The sequence below is a fragment of the Symphodus melops genome (assembly GCF_947650265.1).
Source record: "Symphodus melops genome assembly, chromosome: 20".
Classification (NCBI taxonomy): domain Eukaryota; kingdom Metazoa; phylum Chordata; class Actinopteri; order Labriformes; family Labridae; genus Symphodus; species Symphodus melops.
The window spans coordinates 18,663,566-18,678,959 of record NC_136710.1 but is presented as its reverse complement, the minus strand read 5'-3'; the positions used below and the strand labels follow the sequence as shown (position 1 = coordinate 18,678,959).

General features: G+C 45.4%; 1 protein-coding gene across 2 annotated transcripts in view; it reads left to right on the top strand.

The window, feature by feature from the left end:
* LOC306841228 (equilibrative nucleoside transporter 2-like) overlaps positions 1-14,325 on the top strand; it is a 112,389-nt gene extending 98,064 nt beyond the window's left edge. Inside the window, exons 3-15 of one of the 2 annotated variants that reach the window (XM_079371006.1) lie at positions 4,417-4,473; positions 4,769-4,850; positions 5,905-6,050; positions 6,177-6,316; positions 6,398-6,532; positions 6,869-6,966; positions 7,667-7,736; positions 9,349-9,378; positions 9,969-10,120; positions 10,201-10,306; positions 10,402-10,487; positions 10,574-10,773; positions 11,646-14,325. In XM_079371006.1, coding sequence (XP_079227132.1) covers positions 4,442-4,473; positions 4,769-4,850; positions 5,905-6,050; positions 6,177-6,316; positions 6,398-6,532; positions 6,869-6,966; positions 7,667-7,736; positions 9,349-9,378; positions 9,969-10,120; positions 10,201-10,306; positions 10,402-10,487; positions 10,574-10,773; positions 11,646-11,757 — 1,389 coding nt within the window. In that variant the 5' untranslated portion in view covers positions 4,417-4,441 and the 3' untranslated portion in view covers positions 11,758-14,325. The remainder of the gene's footprint in view (positions 1-4,416; positions 4,474-4,768; positions 4,851-5,904; positions 6,051-6,176; positions 6,317-6,397; positions 6,533-6,868; positions 6,967-7,666; positions 7,737-9,348; positions 9,379-9,968; positions 10,121-10,200; positions 10,307-10,401; positions 10,488-10,573; positions 10,774-11,645) is intronic. The other variant, XM_079371007.1, reaches the window with a different exon arrangement.
* Positions 14,326-15,394: the final 1,069 nt, after the last annotated feature.

The following is a 15,394-nucleotide window of genomic DNA, read 5'->3' as shown; positions in this document are numbered from 1 at the left end:
TACCATGGTTACGGCGTTTCGGAGTCGGTCGCGCGAACTCTTGTGATTTTTGTGTTCCGATGTCTGTGGGGTTTTTGTTTGTTTGCGGGGTTGGTTGTTGTTGTTGTTGTTTGTGTTCCTGTGTTTCTTCATCCCTTGTTTTTAATAGTGTGATATAAATGATTATGAGGGTCTATTACCTTTTTATAGATAAACCTGTTGAGTACCATACTGGCCTCTGTCCTGAAGGCTGGGGACTTTAGTTCTCACAGGTGCACTCAGGTATTCTGGGTCACAGGAAGTGAAATATTCGGTTAGTAAAGGGTATTGGGTTCCTATTAACCCTTAAGAATAAGGAAAGTATTTACAATAAATGAGACATTGATATTAACGATGAAGCCTCTTGTTTGCATGGCTGTTAGTGCAATTTTAACAAGTCAATTTGTGAGTATATTATCTGAACTTGCATTATTTTATTTTTTTAAGATTTAAAAAAAAATATATATATTTCACAGATAAACTCACATTTCCGAGCAAAGAAAAACTAGCTTAAAACGTTTTTAAATCTGTTCAAAGACAATAATTCATCACCTTCTTTTGTTTGTCCTGTGTTTTTTTTTTCTTTTCGGGGATTTTTATTTTAGAGACAGGACATAGGATAGAGTCGGAATAAAACCGGAGGAGAGAGAGAGAGAGAGAGACGGGGAGATCCCGGACAGGAAATGAGCCACTGGTCAAATATACACACATGGCGTGCGCACCCGACTACACTCACCCCACTGTTACTGGTTTCTTGATGGAGCTGAACACCAAAGACATGATAAAGAGAGTCGAACATGATCAGCTGTCACACAGTTTTTTAGTCACACCTCATGTTGTTGGCAGGATAATGTTTGTGAATGAAAACGACACCCCTGAATCTTATTGACTGTACCGTGTGTATAAAGAAGCACTCACATGCTACATGACCTCTAGCATCTTATGAGCACATGGTCGCCGCCTCTGACTGTAAGGATGAATCATCGTTGCCTTCGTCTCAGCTGTGAATCAGAAGCACCCTGAGGACTATGCGTCACTTTTATCAAGTGCGAGCTGGAAACATGGAAATGATGCTTCAGGGAATAGACGGCTGCAGGAAGCAGGAAAAATACTCGGAAATCCAAAGGTTTTAAAATGCTCTTGTGGATTTGTAAAGACATATTTGGTCCACGCTCTGTTAACCTTTAAGACATCAAATCTACTTAAGAAAATCGACCTTAGGTTTTCCATAACTTTCACAACTCTGACGCTGCTGTTTTGTTTGTTTTCTGTCTGGTTCTGGAATTAAACCACTTTAAGAAAAACAGCGGGCGCTTTCCGAGTCCCCTCAGTCGACACGCCGAGCACAAAGAGGCTGATTTAAAGACGATTGATTCGTAAGATTAAGATAGACTTAAGAAGATTAATTTCTGTTACTCCATGAGTGTGTAATTACTTAAGTAACTCACGCGCTCCAGTGCTTCCATTATGAAGGTGGAAAATCTAAAGTAAAGTGGATTGAGCAGGATTGAACTTTGGCAGTGAGAGAGCTGTCTGGAAACGAGCGAGGGTGCCGATCCTGATCCACATCCTCGAGCCGTAACGTTTGATAAAGAAGCTTCTCAGACTCCTGAAGAAGACTGTAGGTGTTTGTAAATCTCTCAACGTTTCATTCAGGACTTTTTTTTTCTCTCAGTCCGTCTCGGTGTCCGATGAGATTTCTTTAATGAAACAATGAGGCTGCTTCTCCTGTCCGCCCTTAAAGGAAGAAGTCTAAAGAACAACAAACATGCGTTTTATGTTTTTCACCTGGATGTTTGAGCTTCTCTCTGCAGAACAAACTATACATTATACACAATAATAAGGCTGTTCTCCCCGTGCGCTCTTTACTGTAAATATTATGTGTGTCAAGCTGTGTCCAGACAACAGAAGGTCTCTGGAAGCCTTTTGTAGTCCGAGTGAGAACTTAAACAAGGCTGTGAGGGAAACTTGAGTCTCCCTGAACAACAGGATCACTTCACAATCAGGACGTTTATGTGCAGCACTAAAATGTTCAAGAAAACATCATTATTCTGCACGTCCATTGTGTCTTACTTTTAGTCAAAACAAGCAGCAGATCGTTGTTTTTATCCTCGTCTAAATCAGGGAATTCTTCCCTTTAACCAAGATGAATGACTTTGAGTGAAGGTGGACAAACGGATGTTCGGTGCTTTCTTTTAAGGAGCTTTAAGGAACGGTTCGCACATTTCAATCACGGATGTGTACACTTCCAATGCGCCTCTATCTCCACTTTGTAATATGAGCTGTGCTGAGTGAGAAAGTGAGTGGGGACTTTTCAGTTCTCTTAAAGCTATCTCCTCGGCCGAACAGGAAGTCGTTCCAGACCCGCCATGTTAAGGATCGTCCAACAAAAGCGCTCCTAGCGAAAGGAGGAGAGAGGATCGAGGAAACACGGGAGCAGGCGCACCCTCTTCTCGTATATCACTCATTTAAGGAAGCGACTTATTTCACTTCCCTTCATAGAGAACTGGTTCCAACAGTGACAGTCAAAACGTGGCACCACAGGACGTGTTTTTCAGGATGGGTAAGATCACAGAACACATTATTACATAACGTTTACCCTGCTAGTTAAACATGACTCAGCTCTCCACAACAAAGGACACATCAGCCATGATTTAAGTAACTTCTGTATTTGAGGTTCGGTGAAGTTTCCACAGCTGACCAACGTAGAGAGAGAGTCAGTTTGGAAACCTGACCACGGGTGACCCCGGTCTGAACTGAGCACCAGGACCAGAAGGTTCTGAAGGCGTGTCGGGATGGTTCTGTCCTCACACAGACTCTGGAGAGGACCGACAGCGTGACACTCGTACTTCACCTCCGGCTGGTTTCCTCTCATTATAAGAAGCGCTTTGAAGCAGCAGCAGGCGGCCTTCCCTGTGACCATCCTGATCTTATCCCCTCCCAAACCCTGTGTTGTTGTTTTTAATAACGCGGGTCATGAATCATCTTCATGGACCCGCGTGTCCATCGTTTACTCGCTCTGTCACATTAGTGCTGCTCTGCTGCCCGTCACTTGTCCAGTCAGACTTGTAATGACTTTTGACCACGCTGATTTACTTTTAAACGGCGCGTCTAATGAAGGAGCACGAGGTCTCGCTGAAAGTGCAACCATGCGTCTCGCTCTGGAGTGAACACGCTTGTCGTTACACGGGGTTAGATTGTGCACAAACTCTGTGACTGGTTTTTGGGTCACAGCTGCTTTTTATTGTAGAAATAGCCGGGTGTCATTTCCCAAGATTTAGGGGAAATGGTGAAAGATCTAACTTAGAAAATGAGAACTAAAATCTGTGTGTCTATTAAAAAAGGGGGAGTCAGCGGAAAAAGGATTTGTCAGAAAGTTCACATCCTCATCCAAAGCTGCAAAACAAGCTCGACTGCCTGAACGCTGCCCAGCTGTGTTAAAGGTTCAGAACCAAAAGAAGTGTTAGTCTGCCTCCGTCGCACAGTCCGACTCCAGACGAGTCCAAACAAGCAGCGAGAAGCGCTGCTGTGACGGGGGAGGGGCGGGACTTCTGTGGGTTTGCTCTCTCTCTCAGTCTCACAGTGTGTTTCAGTGTTGTTGTTGTTGTTGTGTACATAAGGAGTGGAGCCTGAGCTTCCTGACTCGTGTGCGCACTAAAGAGAGGGCAGATTTTTCTTTTCCCAGCCGCAGGGTGTCGGTTCAGAAACATGTTTGTGCCTCTCAGAAGAATCCTAAAGGGAGGCCGACCTCGGCGAGTCGACGTGCTGCTGACCGGCTCACAGTGCAATAACAAAGTGCTGTAATGAGCTTAGCATAAACAGTGCAGTTATATTGTGTGTCAACAATGTTCAAAACTCTGCGTGTTTGTCTGTGCACTTTAAGGTGGAGGAGGTCAGCGTGCCCCTCCTGTGCGTGCTGCTCAGACTAGATGAAGGTCATTTAAGTTGACTTTAATATAAACTGAAGATTAATTCTTCACATTTAGGAATATTTGATTGAAATCTTTTAAAAGTGCAAAAAAAAGCTCCTCTCCTAATTTCTTTACCGTGTGCCTCGCCCTACTCAGTCTTCAAGAGGTCAAATGTCAAACCCTCAGATATATGAACGACTGCGTCGCCCCCCCGGCTCTGTTTTCACTCGTCTTTACAGCTTTAAGAGGTTTATGTTTAATTGAAAGTTCAGACGTTTCTAGAGGAGACCAGATGTTCTGGATTCAAGAACTCGTCTCACTTCCTTCATTCCCAAACGTTTCTGAGTCCTCTGTCTGTACCGGGACGTTCCTTAAGACCGGCTTCTCACGGCCTCTTTAGAAATAAAAACATCTGTGTAAATTCTTGCATGTGTCGGGTGAAGCTGCGTCTGACCTTAACGCTCTCCTGTTGTTGTCCTTTTTTCAGTTTTGAACGCTCTTCCTCGCACAGGATGAAGGGACGAACAGACGCTCCGCCGGACCGGTGAGTCCAAAAACAAAAATCACTGAAACTTTCACTTCCTCCGTCTTACCCTCGTCCAAAGTCCCTCCCTTTAGGTTCTGCTCTCGACCACAGTTTCTGGTGTAGCTAATAACTTCTAAACGGACTCGCACATAAAAACCAATAAAGTCCACGTCCCCTTCCGACGTTTTCTGTACAAGTTGTGACCCTGAATATTCAGACACTAAATCCTTCTGGTGTTAATTCTTCTTGGCAGCATCCTGTTTTTATTCAGTAAATCCCGTTTCTCATAACACCCTTTGTTTACCCTCCACAGGGGCTGCATGGTGGGGATCATTTTCTTCATCCTGGGCCTGGGAACGCTGCTCCCCTGGAACTTCTTCATGACGGCCTCATTGGTAAACACAAGGCAACCGTTTAACCCCTTTGAGACGGCAGGGACGATCTATGTAAAAGCCCCCCCCCCCCCCAGTTTGTGTTTTGCGTGCTGGGCTGGGAGACGCAGAGATGCAGCGGTGTATTTTTCAGGGAATAAACCTCGCTGAGCTCTCTGAGAGTCAAACGGGAGACGTCCAACGTCTATCAGGACTTTTGATCGACTCCTTCCTGCCGTGATCATGATCATGAGCATGTTTCCTGTCGTTTTCAGCTTATTAAGAGTTGCAGAAACGGTCTCAACTTGTCTCTTTAGTCTCAGGTTTGGACCGTCACAGAGTCCGAGCTTTTTGGTTTGTTTTTATTCGAAGGTAAGGAGAAGAAGGAGCCTGAGAAAATGAGAACTCTTTGTTATAACAGAAGATAAATAAAATGTACACATGCATGGCCTTCCACTTAAACGTCTTAAAGGCTCACATGCTGGATGGGTGACAGACAATAAGCTGTTTATACCATTCAAGCGTATATTTATAAAAACCTGCGGTATGTTGCTCGGCGGTTGGGATTTCAAAGGTCACGACCCCGACTTGAACCTCTAAACCCCCCTCAGGTCTATCATATGACTTTGGGTATCCGTGGGAATCTGTGTGTGTGCGTGAACAACATGTCCACCACGGCCTCATGAGCTCAGAAATCTCAGTCTGAACTGTTCAGATCGACGCAGACGGAAGAATTAACGTGCGAGGGCTCAGAAATGAAATAACTTTAAGGTAAAGAAAAAAAACATCTTGTCTTGGGTTATTGAAACCACATCAGTTATTAATATAATCAATCAAAAAACAAAGATTTTCTTCATGGGGGGGGGGGGGGGGTGGCTCTCACTTGACACACCTCATTAGTCCCTCCCGTGACAAATAACAGGCAGGTACAGAGTCCACGTTCCACTTCTTTGCATCAGCACACCAAACGGAGATGTGCCCTCCTTTCCTTTCGTCCTGCACCACCTTTCAAAGAGTGCGTGGCTGCAGGATCAACGTCTGCTCACGTCTCCCTCGGGTCTGCTCCTTTTTGTTTCAGTACTTTCAAGGTCGCCTGAACACGACGGAGATGAGCAACGGCACGTTGGTGGTCCGTAAAGAGTACTACTTCAACAACTGGATGACCCTGCTGTCCCAGCTGCCCCTGCTTCTGTTCACCCTGCTCAACTCTTTCCTCTACCAGAGGTCAGTGGGACTTAGAGCAGCAGCGTGCTGTTGTTTGCCCCGGGCGGGGGGGGGGGGGGGGCGGGCGGGGGGGTAGCTGACCCCTTGTGGTGTATCTGGTTCAATAACTTGGTGTTCCTGTTGAAGGATATCGGGGGCGATCCGTATCGGAGGGAGTCTGGTCTTTATCCTGCTGCTCTTCATCTTCACCGCTGTGCTGGTCAAAGTGCCCATGGAGGAAGACAGCTTCTTCTCCGTCACCATGGCAACCATCTGGTTCATTAACTGTAAGTGTGTGTGTAGATAAAAAGAGAGGCTGGCAGCTGTGGACGTTGTAAATCTGAAAACACTTGTTTTGTTCCGTGCAGCGTTTGGTGCGGTGCTGCAGGGCAGCCTGTTCGGCCTGGTCGGTCTGCTGCCCCAGAAGTACAGCGCCATCTTCATGAGCGGGCAGGGCCTCGCCGGGACCTTTGCTGCCATCGCCATGCTCATAGCCATCGGCAGTAAGCCTCACACACACACACACACACACACACACACACACACACACACACACACACACACACACACACACACACACACACACACACACACACACACACACACACACACACACACACACACACACAGTGTGCTTCATCTCTTGTTGCCTGGTAACAGAAGTCATTCAAATTGAAAGGTTGGCACATCTAGTCAAATCAGTATGCCTCTGCTCCATTTCTCTCTCTCACTCACTCACTCTCTCACACACACACACGCACACACACACACTGACTGACTGACTTTTGTTACGTGTTGTGGTTCTTGTCGATAAGCCGACCTGTGATTTCGTCTCTCAGGTGACGTCGACTCTGAGACGGCAGCGTTGGGTTACTTCGTCACGCCATGTGTGGGGACGCTGATAACGCTCTTCAGCTACATGCTGCTGCCACGCCTGGTCAGTGAGCTTCTCTCCTTCCCCAAAACTACATTACCCACAATCCTTTCATCCTCAGCTGGTCTGAACTCATCTGGTCCCGGAGCTCAGTCTTACAGATGCTACTCTCACGACACTTTGAAGATTACCCAGTTTGACTTCGGACTTTTAAAAACATACAAAGGCTTCCTGTCGTGCAGATGTTTGAAAACAACAGCCGGATTCTTGTTGATATTTTCTCCCAGCATGCTCCTGGAGGAAGTTTAAAAAAAGAAACCATGAAGCGGCCTTTTGAGTGTGCACTGCTGCTGGTTTTATCCACGGTGATTGGTACCGTGGTAACAGCAACAGAGTCTGCTCGGCTACATAATAATGCAGCAGTTGTAATTACGCGCACTCCTCTTGTTTTCATTTCTTTTTAACCCGAAGGAAGCAGATTGAAGAAAATGGTTTTTGCAGATTTACAGCCGTTGTTTATCACCTTGAATTTCTGGTTTCCTGATGACAAGCGTCTAAATTACATGTCTCTGACACTACGAGCTGTCCAAGCACGCTATTTACTTATTTAATTGTATTATTTGAATCTTGAACAATGTCTCAGTGAGTGAAAAAGGTGTTAAAGTCTTTTAGAATAAGGCTCCACACGTTCTCCACGCAGCGTGATGGATTTATGCTTTCATGTGTTTAGGCCTCATTTGTGCCGTCTGTTGTTTTCCTGCAGGACTTTGCCCGCTATCATCTCAACAACAATAACAAGTATGAGGCAGAAACCACAGACGAGCTGCTGAAAGGTGAGACTTTGTTTTAAGAGTGTCGGTGACTCCAAAGTTTTGAACAAACAGTAGAAATGAGCGCGTGGCAGTGATTGATCTTGTGTCATGTTTGCTGCCGATTCTCTGCCTCTCTGTCGCGGTAAATCAAATCAATTCAGTGGAACATTATCTCGTTAAGTGAGTTGACCCCTCCATTTATCCCATTAGAGTCCTGACAGGCCCGGGACAAAGACAGAGCCTGTTCCACTGAACCCACTCAGACGCACTCTCCATGAATCCTACAGAGAGCAGAGAGCGGATTCTGTTTAACACGTTACATCCTTCATTCAAAAGTAAAGTGTTAATGTTTGTCCTCATCACATCGGCACTCGGCAAATGTCAAACTAAATATCACGCTTGAGTCTCGATGTTCGACGTCAGCTGTGGGGGCGATGTTGGTTACACACGTGAAGCGTTAGATTCTGATGTCAATGTTTTCAAATTACCGTAAATTCTCGACTATAAGCCGCTACTTTGTCACGTTTTGAACACTGCGGCTTTTACAAGGATGCAGCTTATTTATGTTTTTTTGTTGGGGGACAATGAGCTTCTGCCACAAAAACATTTGACCTCGTCACTTCAGATCTTAATATCAGTCATTTTGCGCTTCATGCACCTTAACCTGTAAAACACAAGGAGAAATACATATGATGCAGCTTTCAAGTTAACGGCGATCGACGGCTGTCAAAGAAGCTAATAGAGCTGCTGCACATAAAGTTCACACTGACAGGAAGTGAATGATGAAGTCATTCTGAGGCAGTGAATGGATGGACTTTTTCTTTTGAAATGTATTACTGTATTACAGTGATCTTTTTTCATCAGCCGTGTTACTGACACTGTTCAATAAAGGATTTCCAGTAGGCTTCGTATTTGCGGATGTTACCGGTATCCTACGTATTTAATTAAAAGTTAAACAAATGTTTTTATGTCACGAACTTTCTGTGTAAGTCGCTCTGTTACAACGTGGACACCTGCGGCTTATAATCAAGTGTGGCCTGTCTATGTACAAATACATTTAAAAGTCCAGAATTTAGGGTACTGTGTATACGTCATAAACACAGCAGATCTGGAGTCTGTCCTGTGTGAATGTGTCTCTGAGTCCTGGACAGTGAGGGAGAAGCTGGAGTCCTGACCGGCTCCTCCCCTTGTATCTAAAAACTGTTTTACTCAAAGACTAGAGAAGAAGAAGAACATGCTGACTGGTTATCTGGATGTTACTGAGAAAATATTTAGATCTGTTTACATGAAGCTACGAGCTAACTAAAGCGCGCTAACACAACAATGCTTGTGCTTAATGGTGCGTCATTATGGTGCGCTCTCACTGATAACTCCTTCATGCAAACGAGGGAGGTTTGTCTCTGCAGGAGAGCGGAGGAGTCAGAGGAGTTTTAGTTTCAGGCTGGAGCTCCAGGGTGACACCTACTGGATGCTCCCTTAAAGGTTTCCTGCCAGGCTTTTAATCCCTCTGTAGGAGAGACAGTGAAGTAGCACTAACCAGTTGGTTACTGGTGCACAGTAGCATGTTTACATCCTGGTTGGTTTAAAGCTGTCTGTCATGGTTAATCTCTTTGTTCCATGACTTTGTTTTCAGGATCTCAAACCGTAGTGAGATATAACCGAGGTAAGACGCAAAACGTCTTCCAACATTCACGTCCAGTTGGACAAACATGACATTAAAGAAACACAAATAAAAGCTGCACATTTGAAGCCTCCACGTCTCTCCTGTTTGAACCACAAAGACTGTGCATATCATGCATGAGTGTGTGTGTGTGTGTGTGTGTGTACTCAGGTAGTTTTCACATTTCATGCACACACATTGACACAGCACGGCCGAGACAATCATTCAGAACACGTTTCATCAAGAGCTGTCCAGATTCACAAAATTCAGCCCAATGTGTCTCCTTTTTCTTTCTTTTTTTTTTTGCATTTCACACATTTACAATCCTCACTTGGTTTGTAAAATGACTTTTTGACTTGTATGTGTCACGTGCTGAGCTAATCGATTCACTCTGTGATGGACGCTAAAGGGCCGACACGCTCAGCTGCACACGAAGGAGCAGCTGGCGGTTTGGTGCCTTGCTCAGGATTTGAACGGGCAGCTCTCCAGATACCAGATCCGTTTCCAGACTTGGTCTGAAACGGGACCCTCCGGTTCTGAACCCAGAGTCGCCTCTGAACCCTGAAATGTAAAACAAACATTTTTACTCGCAGAGAACGGAAAGCTGAACGGTCACGTGAACGGCTCGGCGGCGTGCGGCGCAGACGAGGCGGCGGCGGGGGACCAAAACTCGGACGCCACCACCAAGCCCACCTTCCTGTCCCTGGAGCCGGCCAAGGCGTCGGTCAAGGAGGTTTTTAAAAAGGTGAGCTCACTGGATTGAGGTTAAAACTCATCAGGACCAAAACATAAAGACGTCGTGTTTCATGTTTCTGCTACTTTCAGATCTGGGTGATGGCGTTCTGCGTGACGTTTGTGTTCACCGTCACGCTGTCCGTCTTCCCTGCCGTCACTGCAGACGTCAGGACGTATTTTCCAAATACTAATTGGGGTATGAGCTCCCTTCACTTTACCTGAACTCTCTGTGACTGTGTCCGTGTCCTGGATCAGCCTGAGACTCATCCCGTCTCCTCGCTTTGTTTTCAGAGCGTTTCTTTATCTCCACGTGCTGCTTCCTGGCCTTCAACATCAACGACTGGCTCGGCCGCACCGTCACCACGTGGATCCATTGGGTGAGTGTTCGTGGATTTTAAAGGGAGGCCGACGTGACCATCTGCACTTTACTTACACGTTTTTGACTCTGCGTCTTTTCCTGCAGCCGTCTAAAGAGTCCCGTGTGTTCCCGGCGCTGGTCGTCTCCCGGGTCGTCTTCATCCCTCTGCTCATGCTCTGTAACGTCCAGAATCGCTCCTACCTGCCCGTCTACTTCCACCACGACGCTGCCTTCACAGCCATCATGTTTCTCTTCTCCCTGTCCAGCGGCTACTTCGTCTGCCTCTCCATGTCCTACGCTCCGCAGTGAGTACGCAACCGAATCTGTCCGTGACGACGCCACGCCGTCACTTTTTCAATTTTGAGCTGCGACGACGGTGAGGCGAGAAACAACTCTTTCCGCTCCGCGCTGCCGGCAAAGAAAAGCTGAAAAACAGACGCAAGACGACAAGTTCTGAAGTTTCTTGTTGCTGTGTCACTTTTAATGACCTCCTCCGTGAACGCGTCTCGCCGCTGAAGTTTCCATCTTTATTTTGCAAACCGTGTTTGAGATAGACGACTTGTCAGGTAGAAGCATGAAGGAGCGTCTCGGTGTGTTTAGAGGAGGTCGATGTGAGGCGTGGGACAGGCTTGAAAGTATTAATCTACCAAAGGGGGGCGGGGCCTGTCGGAGAGTTTGGGAAGCTGTAATGTAAAGATCAGAAACAGCTGCTGCGTCTTTTCAAAGCCTCCCGACTCAGCAGAATCAGTTTGTGTTTTTAAGCGGTCAGAAAACACAGAAGGAGCTGATCTCCAGCTGCTCGCCATCAGCTGCTTGTTTGTGTTTTTAAATGAAGTCACGGTACATCCTGTTTCCCTGCTGCAGGAGATGATTGGACGAGCTTCACATTTACTTTCTTACAAAACACAGGATTTAAAAAAAACAAAGCCAGAGTTTTGTTTGTCCGTGTTTCCTGGAAATGGCGGTTCTTTCGACCAATCAACAGCCTGATGTGTTTCTAGCTCCACCCTTTAGGATCCGATCATTACTCTTAGAAGGTTAGAGAAATATTCAGACTGTCCGGGAAAAGTTATTTTGGTACGGTTTTGACAGCTTCGGTGGAAACGTGGCGTGAGAAAGAGGCGCGGGAAGAAGGAGACGTCTGAACCTGTCTGAACCTCGTCCTCTCTCTCACCAGGTTGGTGGAGCCCAAAGACGCAGAGACCGCCGGCGCTCTCATGACTTTCTTCTTAGCTCTGGGTCTGTCCATCGGAGCCGCGGTGTCCTTCCCTCTCAGAGCTCTGATCTAGACACACACACACACACACACACACACACACACACACATAATTAACAGCCCGTAGACATTGTAGAATTTTGTTTTTATGCACCAAAAGGAGAAACTTGATGAAGGATGCATCATGACTCAGCCTCTCCTGAACGACCTCCTTTTGTTTCCGTTAATCTGCCGGGTGCTGCACGCCATCGACAACGCGTGAGCATCCTGGACTGAAAGAGGCCATAAAAGACTGACAGGAAGTCCCTTCAGGTGGTCACACGACCTCCTTCTTACCTGAAGAGCCAGATGGGAAAGCATTCCTCTCAGGGGGGGGAAGGATTGACTTGATGTTTTTAGGATTGTTCCTGTTCAATCTGTCCTTTTTAGAGACGTGGATTCGTCCTCAGCTGATCCGACGTAGACAAAGGGAAACCTTACACAGACTATTTACTTTTACGACGGTGTTAACGCCACATCAAAGGAGAAACACCCCGGGGTTTCCAGATTACCTTGTAAAAGTCGGAGTAAGTCCGACTGAATGAAGCCGAGGCGGGAGTGTCCACTTGAGGCGGGCTCTACGAACACAGGAAGCGACAGACAGGCAACGCCGCTTTTATAAATCAGCACGTTTACCGCCTGGTTCAGAACACGAAACGGCTCAGATGAGTTCTTGTCCTGCAAGAGATTATTTTAAACCGCTCCGCTCTCATTTTATGACGGATACGTGTTTTAGGCACGTAGCTGACATGATTGACAGGTGGGGCGATGTGTAGCGGTTCGTCTGGAGGCTTAAAACCCGCCTCTTTAAATCACAAGCTGAATAAAGTGCTGAGTTTAGGCTGTATGATCAGAGCGTGGAACAACAGACAGGACGCCTCTTTAGTCCTCATCCTGGTCCTCTGTACCCAGGTCCTGGAGCCAGGTCCTGTACCCAGGTCCTGGATCCAGGAGGTCACATGACTTTATTCTCATGTTTGTCTTCTCGACCTCTGCGGGTGGTTCTCTTTGATGCGGCGTTAAACTCTGTCCCTCTCTCATGCTGCATTTGAGAAGAACTGAATAAGACAGACGTAGTCCCGGTACTCATCTTGATGACTTTTGTTTTATTGTTTTTATTGTTTTATTTATGAGCCTTTTTTAAAGATGATTTGATTGAAAGCTTGAATGGTCCGAGGCGTTGCCTTTTTTTGCATTCCTTGAAATGTTGAGTATTTTCTTGTGAAATGGTTCGGCGTTACACGAGCAGAACAAACACGTCTTTGTGCTGCCGTAAATTACAAATGGGAAGTTAGTGACCTGTGTAATGGGCACGGGTGGATTACTGAATGGGTTAACTGGGAACAGGCACACTGGTCCAAGTGGTCAAAGGGACCATAAGACACCAAACAGACGCAGATCTGTCGTGTCTGTTTGTCTCCGTGTTTCCAGACGCCCATTTTGACACGACGCGTCCTCCCACGTCGGGCAGTAATCCAAGTTTCTCTTCTGCCTCCCTGGTTTAGATTTTAACTGCAGCATCAGTTCAGTCTCCAGCTCGAAGGCGGCTGCTGCCCCCTGCTGGCTGTACGACTGAAGTGCAGAGTAAACAAACATGAGCGACTGTCGAGCTGTGATATTTTGATAAAGCATCGCTGCCTCTCAGATAAGAATATTTTACTAACTGTATGTTTTTTTAAACTATAATATAGACACTGCAACGAGTACTAATTATTATTCTGAGTATTTTAATGGAGGATGACATCATGTTACCAACGCTCCAATGGAGCGCCATGTTTCCGTTTATATTGGGTTTGTCTGTTATGCTTTAATGTCCTCGCATGTATAGGAATTTAAGTTATTGCTTTAGACCTGTAGAGTTCTGTTTGTGTTAGCTTTGGCCCCATCCACATTCACTTATGTTTCTTTATTGCTTTCTTTTTAAATTGTCCTGATACACGAAGCTTCTTTTGAGAGGCTGCATGAAAACGATTTAGTTGTTTCTGTGACTGCTGCTGCTTCAAATGAACCGAGGGCTGAGACCTGCCGGGGGGGAGGGGGGGGTGAACAGGGCTGCCACATACGTCTTCTTTATCTATGCTGCATTCACTGTCTTTAGGAAATCTCAGTTATTGTTTTTATCCAAATTATATTATATAATAATAGTGGGAGGAAAAAAATAAGTTTACTAAAACCTGAATTATCTGTCAGAAAGAATCTGAAATAAATCCTGCAGACCTCCTGTGAATGCAGCGTCAGTCATGGAGGACTTCTCTTATGTTTTTGATGTTTTTATATAACTTATGGAACTTCAAACCCTGATTGTATTTTTTTTTTTGTGTGACAACGAGCAAAGAGGCAGAACACGTGAGAATGTAAAACAGGTGAAGTATCCAGTTTACAGGTGCAGAAACACTTTGGTTTTATGGTTGTGATGTCATAATGGATGGACTGTGATGCGAGCAGGAAGTCATTCAGTGTGGGTGACAAAAACAGAGTGGAGGTCCCCGACGTGTCATCTTCTTTTCGCCCCTTCATGTGCTGCATACTGACCACGTCTGACATCCAGAAAGGGAACTCATGCCTGTGTCTTTGTAACTGTCAATAAATGGATGGTTAGAAACGAGCGTGTGATGTGGTCGTTTACTTGGAGGAGAGTTCTGATTGGTTCTTGTTTGAATGTAACTTCCTCCTCGAGAGTCCTACTAACATTTTACTGATCTTCTCCACAGTCTGAAGATGACCACAGATGTTTCTTATGTTTCTGGTTCTGCTCGACGTCTCCGCAAACCGAGTCAGGAAGCCCTAACAAGTAATGTCTTTACTCGAGATCTCAACTTAACGAGTAAACGCTGTTTTCTTTCATTAACGAGTTCATTTCTTGAGGAAAAAGCCCAGATTTGACTTCATGCAAGAAAACCAGAGTGTCAACCCAAAGATAAATAATAATAATTAAAAAACAGGAATTTACCGGTCACAGGAGAACACGGTCAGATTCAAGATTTCTTTATTTAGTCCCGAAGGAAATTTGCCTTGGACGTACAGACTGCTGCATAACACATAAGACAGAAAAGAAAAATACAGTAAAACGGTGCATAGCACACAAGTGCTGACAGTGCAATAAAGTGCATACATACATACATACATGCATACATACATACATACATACATGCCTACATACCTACATACATGCATATATACATGGCATTCCTTTACAGGAACAGAAACCTCTACTTACGGCCTTAAACCTCTAGTTCAACAGAGAAACGGATGACATGAGGGGTCTGCGGCTATTTTCTTGGCCTGTCTAAGTACCGTTTCCTCAAATACTGTTTGAAGAGTGGTAACCTGAGCTGTAATAACATCTGTGGATGTATTCAGGTCAGTAAGTTTGTCTGCTTAGGGGTCAGTACTTTATGTGAAGTCATTAAAATAACTTGTTGTAAAATACGAGAGGGTCGCTTTGTCCCGTAGAGAGTGGTTCACATGAAAAAAGACGGGATAACTTAAATATTTCATTTCTCTGTTCTTCAAATATATCTTTAAATTAAACAAATGTATCGTGTATTGTCGGTATTTTTAACTGATAAACTATTCGGTTATTTTTCATTTCTGTTTTTGAGTTGCCGTCTTTGGCTGCGCACTGTGTTTTTCCCCATCAAATGTACTTTGTAAAAGTTTGAAGAAGCAGA